General features: G+C 47.9%; 1 protein-coding gene and 1 long non-coding RNA gene across 6 annotated transcripts in view; both read left to right on the top strand.

Moving 5' to 3' along the window:
- Positions 1-47: 47 nt before the first annotated feature.
- Positions 48-13974, top strand: part of ACTN1 (actinin alpha 1) — a 93130-nt gene continuing 79203 nt past the window's right edge. For 3 of the 5 annotated variants that reach the window (XM_085062141.1, XM_085062142.1, XM_085062145.1), the window contains exon 1: positions 49-295. In XM_085062141.1, the coding sequence (XP_084918267.1) occupies positions 191-295 (105 nt within the window). In that variant the 5' untranslated portion in view covers positions 49-190. Of the gene's footprint in view, positions 296-13974 lie in introns of all 5 variants that reach the window. The other 2 variants (XM_085062143.1, XM_085062140.1) reach the window with 2 other exon arrangements.
- On the top strand, positions 548-12913 carry LOC146436298 (uncharacterized). The gene is made up of 3 exons (XR_014852618.1): positions 548-1094; positions 1299-1387; positions 3407-12913. It is a non-coding gene; the product is annotated as an uncharacterized LOC146436298 (long non-coding RNA).

Genomic DNA, 13974 nt, shown 5'->3' with positions numbered 1-13974 from the left:
AGAAGCGGGGAGGCGGGCGGTGGGCGGGGCGTACCGCCCCCGCGGCGCTGCGCGCGGCCGAGGCGGAGAGGTGGGAGCGGGCGCCGCCGCCGCGCGCTCGGGCTGAGCGGCCGCGGGGCCGGGACGGGCACAGCGGGCAGCGGCACCGGCGGGACGCGACGCGACGGGACGGGCAGCAGCGGCCGCAGCCATGGATCACTACGACCCGCAGCAGACCAACGACTACATGCAGCCCGAGGAGGACTGGGACCGGGACCTGCTCCTCGACCCAGCCTGGGAGAAGCAGCAGAGGAAGGTGGGCGCTCCCCTGCCCTCTCTCCTGGCGCACATCCCGCGGGGCTGCCGGGACCCGGCCCGCCGCCCCCTCTCCCGCCGCGGCGGGGCCGCTGCGCGCCCGGCCGGGGGCTGGCGCTGCGCTGCGCGGCGTGGCGGGGCGAGGCGAGGCGAGGCGGCGGGGCCGCGGGGGCGGGCGGGGCGGGCAGGTGATGGCGGGGCGGGGAGGGAGGGAGGGAGGGAGGGAGGGAGGTGCGGCGGCGGGTCCCCCGCAGCAACAGATGTCGGCCGGGTCACCGGCTCCCGGCCCGCAGGTGCGCCCGGGCGGAGCGAGGACGCCGGCGGGCGGTGGCGGGGCCTCTCCGCATCCCCCCCGCACCCCTCCGCCGCCGCCCGCGCCCCGGCCCCGCCGGCCGGCGGCGGGACAGTAACTGGCTTCTGGTTTGAATGGTGTGGTTTAGGGCAGGGCTTGCGCGGAGCTCATGTCCAAAAATGGTAACATTCAGCCCTTTTTTAAACCGAAAGGGTGGCGGTGGGGAGGGGAGCTCAGGAGGAGCTCCAGCCTCGCCGCTCGCTAGTTATATTTTTTTCTCCTCCTCCTTTAAACCAAAAGCATCCTGTATTAGATCACTCAGGAATCCTAATCCCTGAAACATTTCCGTTTTAGTCACTCTATCAGACAACAGTAAAGCAGAATTTGGAACAACTCTCGTGCTGGCATGGCAGGGGCACTTCGGGGTGCAGCAGGCTCCTGCCAGCTCCCCAGCCCGTCACTCCTCGGTGGGCTTGCGTTTTGGATCGTGCCTTGCCCTCCCCATGCTGTGAGCAGACAGAAGAACCCCACACCTTCCCTGAGAGGGGGGATGATACTGCTTTTTTATGCACAAAGTATATATTTACATATATAATGTAGCCTGAGGTGCAGGGCTTTCTGGAGGAAGCTGGGAACAATTGGGAAGGAGAGCACAATAGTGAGATGATTATTCCTCTTTAACCCTTCTCCTCTTCCCCTCCTCTACTTCCAGATCAAAGTTTTTCAGGTTTTCCTGTTCAGAGATGTCTGAAATGGTGCCACTGAGAAGTCTTTCCTCTGGACCTGATGAGTTAATTGTAGGTGATAGCTGTAGAGCTGCTGTCAGTAGTTTCCTTGCTCAGGGACTTCAGTGGTGAGAGTAGACAGCATGAGGACTAAAGTGTACGTACAAGGGTATTTATTGGAGAAGGAGTTGATAGTGTGTGAGGTTATATTTCAGCAAAGGAAAAGCAAGGAATGCAGGCTTGGTCTGGGCTGTGAGTGCTGGACGGCTTATCGGAAGTCAGAGCGCTATTCCTTTGAGGAGGGAAGTTTCTTCCTTTTCAAAAGATCTGCCTGGCTGCAATCTCTGTTTCCAGTCCTACGCCTGTTATCTGGCCAATACATCTAGAAGCAGCTATTTGGGCCCAGAGCAAGATCGGCAGCCTTGCTCACAGGCTGAGAAGGGAAATGATCGTCGTGCTGTGGGGTTTTTTGCCTTTTATGCTGCAGAGTGAGATAAAATATTTTATATGTAGTAGGACGCTGATTCGGTTGTCAGAAGCAGGAGGGGATCCTTTGAACTCAAAAGAAGTCTCAAACTCGAGACTGTAGTACATGCTGTAAATGTAATGCTCCTTTGGTATTACCTCCGTCCAGGAGATTTTAAGTCCTCTTGGTCCTATCACAAGAGGGTGACAGAGAGCTGCTCTGTTAACTTGGGTTACTTGTGCAGAGGGAAGAAGCCAAGAGGGAGTTTTAAGTAATGAATACATCTGTTTCAAAATAATCAAAGCCAACTTCTTGTGCGGGTCGACAGCTACCAGTTGAATTTGATGTGCTTTGAGTCACTCTCTAGCTTGCTGGACTGGAGGACTCTGTATAGTTATATGTCACTGGTGGTGGGGTCACTTGGTGTTTCTCTTCCTGCTGATGGACACCTGAAGCTGTTTGCTTCTGCAGTGGGTGCAAGCTCCATGTGTTATTGTGACCCACTCCTCTGGTGTCTGTAGTTAGGAAGGTCAGGTCTGGGAGTGATGGCTCTTCCCAGTTGCAACCCACCAGGCTAATGCCCCCTCAGGGGTTGGTGACTGGAACCCAGCCTGGGCAGGCTGTGCAGATACTGAGGGACAGTTTTGTTCTTCTGGGGGTCTGAATGTGACCAAAAGCCCTTCTGGGGTCTTGGGGCTTGCTTCCTTCAGAGGTGAGAAGGAAACAGTACCTACCAAGCATAAACCTGCAATGTGTGGTGTAGTAGAACTGTCAGTCCTTCTTACCTGTGAAATGAAATCAATGCATTAATGAAAGTTAAATGTTCAGTACCGTACATGCTAGTTAATAGCTTATTGAGATGACCAGGAGAGATATTCCTGTAGATTCCACCAAATATTCCTGTAGATTCTTTTCAGGCTCAGTCTTTTCTTGTTGACTCACATGTTTTAGGTTTTTATTCACCTAAGTCTGATTGAAGTACTACTGAATTATTGTCATTATTATTATTATTATTTATAACACTGAGGCCAGCTGGTGAGGCAGACTTGAAGCTTTGCTTCTTGGGCCCTCTCTGGGAGCAAGCACAGCATGTCTGATATGGTGGCATGGCCAATAATGCAGCGAGCAAATATCTGTGCAAGAAGTGTTTGGCTGTTTCCAGCCCAGCCCCCTGTGTCCTGGCTCAGTAAGGCCCTGTAGGCTGCGGATAGCTGTGCTACATTGCTGTCCTGCCAAGCTTTGTCCAGCTGGGGCTAATTGAGACTTGGGAAGCAAGCAGTCTAGTGATGTTACTCAAATATGAATTAAGTCCAGCTCCCCGTCTGGCTGCATGGGCTCAGCAGAACTCATGGCAGATGTCAGAAGTGGGACGATGTACTGAATTTTAGTAAAGGCCTCTACCAGGAGCATTATAAGGACAAGTTTGCAGAGCTTTTGGGAGCTGGTTTGCAGGTTTCCTATCTGCAATGAGACACATACAACAAGCTTCGCTGTCTGGGATGGTACTTTGAAATGGGTAAACAGGCCAACTGCAGAAAGAATTTCATATTTGGAGGGTGAAAGTTGGCCTCTTGAATATGATACAGAGAAGGACTGGTTTCACACCTTTTCCTACCTGCCCCTTCCTAGGAAGCTACTGTTTTTCAGTGTAGAGATAAGGTGACAGTTCCTGGGAGGAAGGCAGCTTTCCATGTGAAGCCAATTTTTCATGTCTATCAGAAGTGACTTTCTAAGAGGCTTTAAAGAGCTCGTCACAGCATTGCTATTCATAAGCAGCAAAGAAAGTACAATGTGCAGAACAAATACAGCTACTTTTCACCTGATATAAGCCTCTGCACGTTCAGCTGGCAATCTTTTGTGCAGGAGCAGGGGGTCTCTTCTGGGGATTAAAATACTTTCTCCTTTAAACTACATCTCAGTAGTTTCAACTGTTGAACTCATCTCAGCAATTTCTTCTAACAGCCTTTTCTTTCCTCTGCCTTCTCTTCTTTCCTGCCTGGAGTCAAGCCTCAAAGTAGCACTAGCCAAGGCATAACAAGATTTATCCTGCTGTTTCCCAGATTTACAAAGCAAAACTTGCTGAAAGCCTTTGCCATGGACTCACCTAGCTGTTGAGATTGACAAGCTTGCCATGTAAAAAGTACATATGTGGGTGTTCAGTAGCCAAGAGATTGTCACTTGTGCCCACAAGGACATTTCTCCCTCCTGATGACAAGTTACCAGCTGCAGCATTCAGACTTTTCCTGATGGGCTGGTGAAGGAGCTGGATTTGGTGTGAGGGACTAGGTGAGCCACTTGGTGCTCAGCATGCCTGGCTCATCTTCACAGATGAGGTGAAGGGTAATGGTCTGAAGGACAGCCTCTGGCCACTGTCTCCTGAGTGTCAGGAATAACACTGGGGTGAAGCTGGCTTTGTTTGGGGGTGCTGGTAGGGGTTAGCCTTCAGACCCTGCGTACAGCAGGCTCTCATGTGGGCCATTCTCCTTTAATGAGCTCGTTGTTCAAGGTACGGCCTCATTCAGGTTTATTTTAAAATCTGGCCTGAAGCAACTTGTCTCAACTGTAGAGCTGGCAGGGAAACTTTAAATGCCAAGTTGCATTTTGACCTGACAGCTGCAGTCTTGACAATAGGAGTAGGAAGCGGTGTTCATTTGCAGCATGTAGAAGACAGCTGTATGCAACTTAAATGCTGTTAGGAATTACAGTAGTGCTTGTTTTCATTAAAAAAAAATCAGAAATCAAATTGATGAAATTAATGTGCCTTGTCTTTATCCACTGCTGTCTGCCTCACCATGTTGGCACCTCTGTGACAATGTGGCAGTAAATGATATATCTGGTTTAGAGAACTGCACTGGTCAGATTTATGGTCCTGCAGAAGCAGTGATAGCACAGACTTTGGGAGCACCTTTTCTGCACCAAAGAAGAGCTTACTAAGTACAGTTGTTCGTGAATGAATTTACAGAAATTCCCTGTTAGAAACTGAAGTCTCCCGAAACCCCTCTCACTACTCTGTGCCATGCACTGCATGTAAAGATACACACAAATAAAAGGGTGATTGCATCACCTAAAAAGCCATGGGTCTCGTGGCCATGCTGTGTCTGCATCCAGCAGGTATTACTGCCCTTATGACTTGAATTTTGCTGTGCTGATCACCCCTCTCTTTGAGGTTGGGTTGTTAATGATGGAAAATACCCATTGAAGAGGGCGGTCATGGAAACACCCCACCTCCAAGCCTGCTGGTAAGCATGCTCAGATCAGATGGTATGAGTGTGCTATTATGTCTGACAAAATGTAAAAGCCACAGCTGTAGCGTCCTTTTCACTTGGATTGAGTGTCCTCTTGTCCAGATAGGGTCTATGTTGAGAAAGGTGTCTAGACTTCCAGAAAGCTGCTGTTGTGATAGGTGCCGTGGACCCAAAAAAAGGTGTGATACCACTCATAAACTGGTTTGCTAAAATTTCTTTGCTCTTCTGCTTTCAAACAGGCAGGCGGTATAGGTCACCAGATATCTCCTATCTTTAAGATCAAGCTTTTGTTGTTTTGTTGTTTAACATAGGTAGCTTGTTGCCAGATACTTGCTTTTCAAAATATTAAACTCAAAAGTTGCTGTAGGGAACTCTGGAAATACCTGGCTTTGTAGATCAGTTATTTGTTCTTGAGTATGGGAGCTGCCTCATACTTTCTGTGATCAGATTTAGTCAGGACTAAATTCTCTTGTTTAACAAGAGAATTGTATTTATTGCAACCTCATGGTGGATGATGAATGAGGCATGTGTGTTTTGCAGTGACTTACCCTCCTATTCAGAATCCTGTGTAAGGGGGAAGACTAAGGAGAAAACAGGCATGGGTTAAAAAGGAGCCTGCAGATTCCTTCAGGGGGAGTCTATAAGAGATCCCAAGGATCAGCTTGTGAGAGCTGATCACCAATCTGTTCTGAACTTTTCCTTCCAATCCTCTAGGAAAGGGTGAAACACTTCAAAGGCATCCAGCTACCAGCCCAGTGATGTAAAGTATGTCTGTCTGGGGAATTTCTTGCTGACTGCTTCAGGCAACCAGTTTAAATTCTTGTGCATGTGATTTAGTGATGACATTTTTTTCAGTGCATTAAGTGCAAAGGCTAGAGAGGATAACATTGTTTTCTGCCCTGACCGCTTGCAGTGCTCATAGCTTGGGGCGTGTGGCATGCTACTTAAACATCCTTAAGTAGAAGCTGCTTGGAAACCAGTTTTATTGTGTAGAAGGTGAGAACTTGTTACCTCAGAAGGAAGCACATGTATGAGATGGTGTTGTCTGTGCATAATTCAAGTATAACTGGGTGGTAACTGAGCACGGGGGGCAGTAAACCTGTTCAGTAAAGGTGTTCATGAACACTGGAATCATATTTTTAGAAGCTGTGTATGTTACAGTGGTGACCCAGTGAATGGTAAGTGTTCTTTCTAGCCCTGAGGTCCCAGCTGCTCCTGCTGTAGGCACTTTGCTCTTCTCGTGTGCTGTGTGAGAGGTGCAGCTCTCATGAATTGTTAAGTGGAGGAGGAGCAGGGTTCGGTTGGCCTCCCCAGCCACGTTGTGAGCCTGTGTGTTTTTCTGTGGCACCTCACTGGAATCCACTAAAACATTGATCTGGAGTTCTTAAGGTTGGCACAAGCAACAGTGACAGAGATGGTGAAAACTTGCACGGCTGTGCTGGTGAAGGACTGAGAGTATTTTCCATCTGGCTGTGGATTATCACTGTTGTGCCTGACACTTAGGCTGTTCTCTGGGGTGCGCTTATGCTGTCAGAGAATGGCTGTGCTCTTTCTGACAATGAGGTGCAGAAAACAGTCAGTGTAGAAAAGAGGCTGGAGAACTGTCTGGGGAAACATTGAGAAGCTGCAAAAATACAACATACAGTGGACTGGTCTTACTTTCAAGTGTTTTGTCTGCCCCAGGGGCTTGCTGGATGTACTGCTCTGATTTTTAGAGGTATTTTGCACAATCGAAGAAGTGGTGTTTGTTGAGGATGGGAGACAGTGCAACAGAGTTTGCTCTTCTTCTGTATGAGTATATAAAAATTATTTGTTGCTGTGTGTTACTGTTGGAAACATGATGGTTACCATAAGGAACGCACTTAGCATGACTTCTACAAATCTTCTGTAGCAATGTAAAACCCTGTCATCCCCTCAAAGCCATATGTGAACTGTTCCTGAAAGGGGGAAAAAGCATGTGTAATATGCTTGACAGCTGCCAGGGTGGGAAAACTTAACTTCAGTGAGAAAGGTAGTCACCTTTCCTTCACAGAGGCATAAGATTTGGGGTTTTGGGGCTGAAGCATTTTACTCAGAGATTGAATCTGTTGGGATGAGTTGGTGGAGAGTGGTGAGATAGACTTGTCAGCAGCAGTGCTGTCTGACTGGTGTTAGTCATGCCAGAAAAGTCCTCTATTGAAGTCTGTGGAGCCACCCACCACTTTTTTTGGACTGCAGCATGGGAGACTGACATTCAGGTTCCCAGTAGTCACCCAGATCCCTGAGACAGAACTGGGGACTTCTTGGGCCAATCCAGAAAATGCTTAGGTGAGCAAAAGTACTAGCATTAATATGATTAATTTTAAAAAACTCACTTCCTGTTCCCCTCCTGCCATTGCCTTCCCTGCTCTTATTCCTGTACTGTATGAGAGCAGAACTTGGTCATAGGATGTTTGTGGTGTGGCCTGGTGCCAGTTTAACCTCTCGGCTCCCTATTAGGCAATAAAACAGAACCCTTTTTTCCCTGTGCTGGTTTCCTGTCGTTGTGTCTTTGCCGTTCAGCTGGCAATTAGTGTATCCTATTGGTAAGGGCTGGATCAGGCCTTTGAAAGCCAGCTCTCATAATGTACTACAGCTTGCTGTCCTCACGCTTTTACCTGCAGTTGTCTTCTCTTGTCTGTTTCCAAATTCAGGGCTGCTTTGAAGCACTACAGCATGAATGAGACTCTGCAGATACATTCTCACCCCCAGTGTTCTGAAACAGCTTCCATTGGCAGGGCTGGGTATGTGTGCATATGTGGGGATTTTGGTCGCTCATGCAGATGAGTCTTTGATTTGTCATTCTATCTATGTAGACTGGAAATGTGTTCAACCCTGTGGTGTGAGAAATGACAGCAAACCTGTCATTTTTTTCTATTGTATTAGAGCCAAGATGGGAAGTGTTGGCAAGCAAAAAGAGCATACCTTGGCTACACTCACTGCGGTGGACACCACTGATGTATGTCTCCGTTTCACCTGTCTGTCAGGTTGGAGTGGTTTCAACCGCTCCAGTGGTTCAGGTCTCTGAACACCAGCCATCCTGGGCTGCTGGGAAATCTTACGGAAACACACCAGCGTGGATAGTTGATAGGCAGGTGAGGCTGCAGGGCAGACTTCTTAAGCAGCAACTTTTTCCACATCCTCCTAGATAGCTTATGTGGACAATGGGAAGGCAGAGATGACTTGATGGATCAGCTGATTGCTTCTTTAGCAGTCTACTTGACTTTGCAGTGACTGCAGTGCTGCAGTGTAGAGCCTGCCCTTCAGGATAGCAGAGGTGGGCTCTGTTCATGTGTCCTGTGCATCACCCTCATTTTTCAGAGTGACCCTTGTGAAATCTTGTATCTGTCATGCAGCACAGCATGGATGGGCAACCGGTTTATTCTGCTTCTTCCAGGTACAGTACTGGATGGCTGGAGAAATTTCACACAGAATACTTACGTTTCCTTTTATAAAGCTCAGGATGACTCTCATGTCCTACAGAGGTGCTGAGCCAAGGCCAACTGGCAGTGGAGGAACGACTTCTTTCCATGTCTGCTTTCCATGTCCTTTAAATCAGGTGGCCAGGGAGCTTGCTACTCCTCACTGCAGCATATGATGCTAAGCACTTGAACTTCTCTGCTGCTGTAAATGGAAGTTGTGCTGTTACATCTTCACTGCTGGAGCTGGCCCATAAAGGCCTCTGAGAGATGAGAGAGTGAGAGAACCATGTATGGTCTCTGCGTCCCAGCTGAGTGCTCTTTCCTTCATGGAAAATGATGTGTACATCCCAGAGCCCTTTTTCCTGGCCAGATTCCTTGGCTCTACAGAAGCCAAGCTTCTTTTGCTACCCAAGTACTTACTTACCTGTTACCCCCTCGATTTATTTAAATCTGCTCTTCAGTACATGGTAAGTTAGTTCTGCTAGTTAAATGTATTATCCCCAAGAAAACTGTAAAATTTGACTCATGGGTGAAAAAAAAGCAAGCTAATTTCTTAACTGCTAAACAATGCCAAAAAAAGGAGCCTGTTTAAAGCTGCTTAGACCACATCTATGCCAGGCTTTATCGCAACGGAAAATACTTAATTTCCTAAGGAAAACTTTGCAGCCAGAATCAGTTCCTAACTTTTGAGCATATTTGTGCTTCTGGGTGAGTTTCCTACATGTCTTATCTGGTTTGGGAGATGTGGACATCTCCCACCTATGAAGTAGGGGAGAGCAGTAGCTCAGTTGCAAGCGTGTGGTGTCAAAAGGAGTGTGAGGGGTTATTTGTTCAAGCTCTGCCTTCCCTGTAGCCCTGCTTGTGGTGTTGCTGTACAAGCGGAGCATCTCCAGAGGAAGCATTGGTCTTGGCCACACCTGGTTCTGCACACAAAGCGAGAGACCCTGTGCTTCGTCAGTGCTTGCTCATCAGGCACCCTTTGGCAGTGGCACTTGCAGGCGGCTGCGCTGTGCAGAGAAGGCTGGGTGGGGGCAGCGGGGGAGTACAGTCATGAACATCAGTGTTTCAGTCTCTTTCAAAATGGCCAGCATGTGGAAACTTGCTGTTTCCCAAGGGTTTTTTCGGGCCGTTGGGGAACTCTGGCCAGAGATGAGACTATTTCCAGCTGTGGTGAGCCAAGTGTGAACTCACTCTGGGCAAGATGCCCAGATCCACTGGTTTTCTCTTGCCAGAAATCCTCACCCTCCAGCCAGTGATACCAAGCTCAGTTTCTGCCAGTCCTCAGCTGAAGACCTCTGAAGGGAAAAGAGAACAAGGAGACCAAGTAGAGCAAGATACTGCTGAGGAGGGGCAAGGGGAATAACTGAAGAGCTTGTGCAGGGGTTGCAGTGGTGGTGTGTCACCACTGAGGGCTGGCTGTAGTGGGTGAGGGCTACCAAGAGATGTAGGGACCTGCTTTTCCCAGGGCAAATAGAGGTGTAAAATTGGCTGGTGGTGGTGCAAAGGATTGGCTTTTCTTTATTAGGCAGAGCTACCAGACCCACAGGGCCATGGTGTACTGCTGGCAATACCATCAAGGTAGTCACCTGTGAATGAGTATTGTTGCCTTCATTGTGGTTTCAACACACTGGGGATTTCTTCTGTAAAGTAGGATATTGCTTTCCTCTTTTGTGGAAGGTGGCCTTTAAGGTGGGGAGGCTGTGTATCTGAGAATTTTGCCTTCCTCATATATGGGAGTCTTCTTGCCTTTCTCAGAAAAGGCATGGCCACAAAAAATGTCATCTTCCAGAGCTGGCAGTCCTTGTTGCAGTCTCTCCATTGGGATAGGACTTCTTGCAGGAATCCATTGGTACAGTTGCTCTTCTGCAGACTGCTCCATAGTCAGACTGTGAAAGAGTGAGGAGATGTATGTGTCAGGTGTGCAGGGAGCCTCCCTTTCTGTTAATTGTGTGGATTTCTGGTCCTTCCGATGCTGGCAACAATTACTAGTGAAAGGAAATTTCTGCTCTTTTTGGTGAGTGCCTTTGGCTTTTGGTTTTGTGGGTAGTTGCATTCAGCTGTTTGGTTCAAGTCAGCAGGTCTCTCTTAAGACTTTCTAAAAGACCTGTATTCATGACTTGCATGGTGAAATAGAGCATTTCAGGCTTGATACCATATCAGTAACTTAGCGTGCACACACCTTCCTGCGTCATGTCTTTTGGGTCCAGTCATGGAGAGGGTGTTGGAACTCACAGGATCAACGCATTAACAGAAGACCTTCTGTTCCTGCAAACACACCTCCTCCAACACTGATAATTTTCATGTGGCAGCATGTAATTTAGTGACACATTACACAGCTCCTTGCTGTTGCAGAGTGTTGCAAATAGTCTGACCAAACCATCTACTAAACAGCTTCCTACAGAGTGGACTGCTGAAATCTGTTTCTATCCTAAACCCAAAGGAGTATTTCCCTCCCCCTTTTATAATGGCTTGTTTCTTTAAAGCTATTAACTGGCCATAATCCAACTGTTACTACTGTAATTAGTGAACCGCTTACAGTAACTGAAGCACTTGAAGTGGAATATCCTCTGATTGCAGAGCTTGGAACAACTTCTGCCTGCAGTCCTGTGAGAGGTAGTTACTGCTGATGGCCCAGGGGTGGGTGGAGGGGACCCAGGGCAAGGCTGGCACAACTGCCACAATGCCTCTTGTGCCAAGCCCGAGCTGGCACCTTATGGTCTTTCCACAGCAAGGCAGCACCTCAGAGCCCCATGGATGTGAGCTGGTGTGCCTTGCTTAGGGTGGTGATTGCTGTCATAAAGGAGCCTTCTCTTTGCAAGTTGTGGCAGAAGACGGTGGTGTTGGGTGCAACTTCCAGGGCAGCTGGTGGCATTGAAGGTGTGATGTATTAGTACTTAACATTTGGTTCATACATGGTAGAAAATCAGTATGTCACAGCAGGCTCAATGTCTTCTTGCTATCGCGGTACCCTCTTGTCCTAGTGTACAGTGCCTGTGCTCTCCCTCCACCTGCCAGATCACCAACTTCATAGGCAAGGTCAAGGGGCTTTAGCTTCTGGCCCTGCAGATGCATTGCTGCAGCACTTGGGGTTTCCAGGCAGAGACATCCCTTGCTGCATTCTTCAGCCACTTCTCTTAGGAGCAATGAGACAGCTTTCCTGAGAGCTTCACTGGCTCTCCCCTTTATACCCTGACAGGAGGGCAGTGCCAGCACACTTGTCTCTAGCCTTTGTTCTGTTTCCTCATGTTTACCTCCTAAGATGAAGCCTGTTGTAACTTGAGCTCTTCCTTCTTGGGGAGGAGGAGGGCCATGGTGAGGATCAAGTGTGGGCAGCTTTTGAAATGGAGGGCCCTGCTGGATGAGGAGTGAGAGTGGGTGAGTACATGCAAGCACAGCAAGCAAAGGCTGTGCAGTGGTAAAATACTTCATTGCCCAGCTGCCCGCCATGAATTGGCAGGCATGCTGTACTCAGCAGCTGAGGAGGGTGTGTGTTCACAATATTTGGCCTGTGATGGGGTCAGAAAAACTAAAAGTCTTTCTGGCCTCAGGAGGACCTTTTTAAAAAACCACAGAACAAACAAACATGACTACTACCACCACCTTCAAACTCCTTCCCTCCTGCCCCCCCCAGTCAAAATAACACAAAACCTATCCAACCCAAAAACTACTCCCCTTGCAAGGTTTTCATTTTGGTCCCGAGCAATTACTATACAGTGTCTCCAGGCTCTATTCCTGTGTGGTTCTGGGCAATAGAGGCAGGTCTGCACCATGGCTCCTGGCACATGAAATGGAGAAAAACAGCCTCTGATGAGAATGAGTTTCTTCAGTATACTCTGGATTCAGCCTAGGAGGGAAGAGCTATTCTCACCCCTTTGGACCTTATGCATCTTGTTGCATCTCCACCACTGCTGTCTATATACTTTACTTGTCCTAGGGCTGTGTGAAAAGTTGAAAATGTGCTTATTGCCATATTGGTTAGAGTGGTCAGTAAGGTGAGGAGGAAGTCCTAGAGTGCCAGTGGCCAGAGATCTATCTGGTGGGCACAGTGATGTGCCAAGATTTCTTCCGGCTCACCTGAGCAGAGTCTGCCTGTTGCCTTGCACTCTGCATGTGCAACTGCCTGCATCTTCCTGCAGTCTCTTGCTAGGCTTGTATCCTGCAGGGTAGCTGGGGAAAGGGACTGTGTTTCTGCTGTGTTTGTACACCTCCCTGCACAACAGAACTGTGATCTGTGAGGGTGGTTCCCAGATAATGCAAGGTCACTGAAAAGATGGTAACTGATTTTAAATGGATTTTTTTTTATTTTTACTTTTACATGTTACCTAAGACCATTTGTGCCAATTTCAGCACATCCTTTGTGATACTTAGATGTAATGCATTTAGTTCAAAGAAATTATTTTTGATTCCATCTTCTTGTGCACTATCACTATGTGTTCAACTTGTTTTAAGGTGCTGACACAGCCGCTGTTAGCACACCGTGATGGAGAGCTCCCAACTGTCTCTTCAGGACCAAGTCTAGTGATGGACCACTTCAAAGTGGTGCTTCTGTATTTCTGTATTTTTAGCTTCAGATGTTTGCTTTCAGTATGTCACTACAAACTTGCAATTATAGATGTCCCTTTCGCTACACTGTTTCAACTCTGCTAGCACAGTACTGCAGTGTTTGATAGTGTGTTTCTCATGTGGGTGAAAATAGAGAATAAAATCACATACTGTTTTTTGTTAAATTTTGCTTGGAGTTTAAAAGCAGTCTTATAGTACTCCTTGATATCTTTTTCTACCTACATATCCCTATCCCAAATTCTACCTCTTCCTCTTCTGCCTTTATTTTCTTGCCTCACCTTCATTAACAGGAGCTGGGAGGGGGAATATGTGTTCCTATCTCATTCTGCCATTGTGTTCAGTGATCTCATATGCTTTGGATTGAAGATTGCTGTTCTGCTTAGGTGAGTTGCTGGCTTTCATGGTCTGATATGTTAACAAAATGATGTGCTGCTGGAGAGAGCTTTTGAAACTTTTTTTAGTAAGATTTTAATAATTATCTTAATCTTTTTCATATAGAGACTGTTTCGGTGGTGTCACTGTCCTTCAGAGATTATTTGGAAGCCCCCCACTGGGAGAGGGCTCCAGCAGCTCCTGAGCAAGCATTGCTCTGCTTCTGAGTGAGGCAGCAGCAGGGAGGCTTGAGGTGGAGGAGTGTTTGTACTGGGTGCAGTCAGGCTGTGGCAATTGAAGATGTGTATTCAGGATGCACGGCCCATCCAAAGGAGCAGCTCTCCAGGGAAAGAACAAAGTGCTTCATCAGTGCTGGAGCACTGTAGTACACAGTAAGAGGTGTCCTTTGGGTAAGTGTGCCTCTGGGAATGAGTATTGTCCTCATGCTATCCCAAAGAGTGAGGCATCTGCAAAGTTCACTCAAGTTTCTGTTCCATTCTGACCTTCCTGTGTGGTGGATTGGTAGGTCGTGTTCTCCTATGACCTTTTCTCATGAGAAGCCTCAACGGTTTTGTAA

The sequence above is a fragment of the Lichenostomus cassidix genome, chromosome 5 (genome assembly GCF_008360975.1).
Source record: "Lichenostomus cassidix isolate B80296 chromosome 5, HeHo_3.0, whole genome shotgun sequence".
NCBI lineage: Eukaryota > Metazoa > Chordata > Aves > Passeriformes > Meliphagidae > Lichenostomus > Lichenostomus cassidix.
The sequence above is the reverse complement of the archived record's forward strand: the minus strand, read 5'-3'. Positions and strand labels throughout refer to the sequence as shown.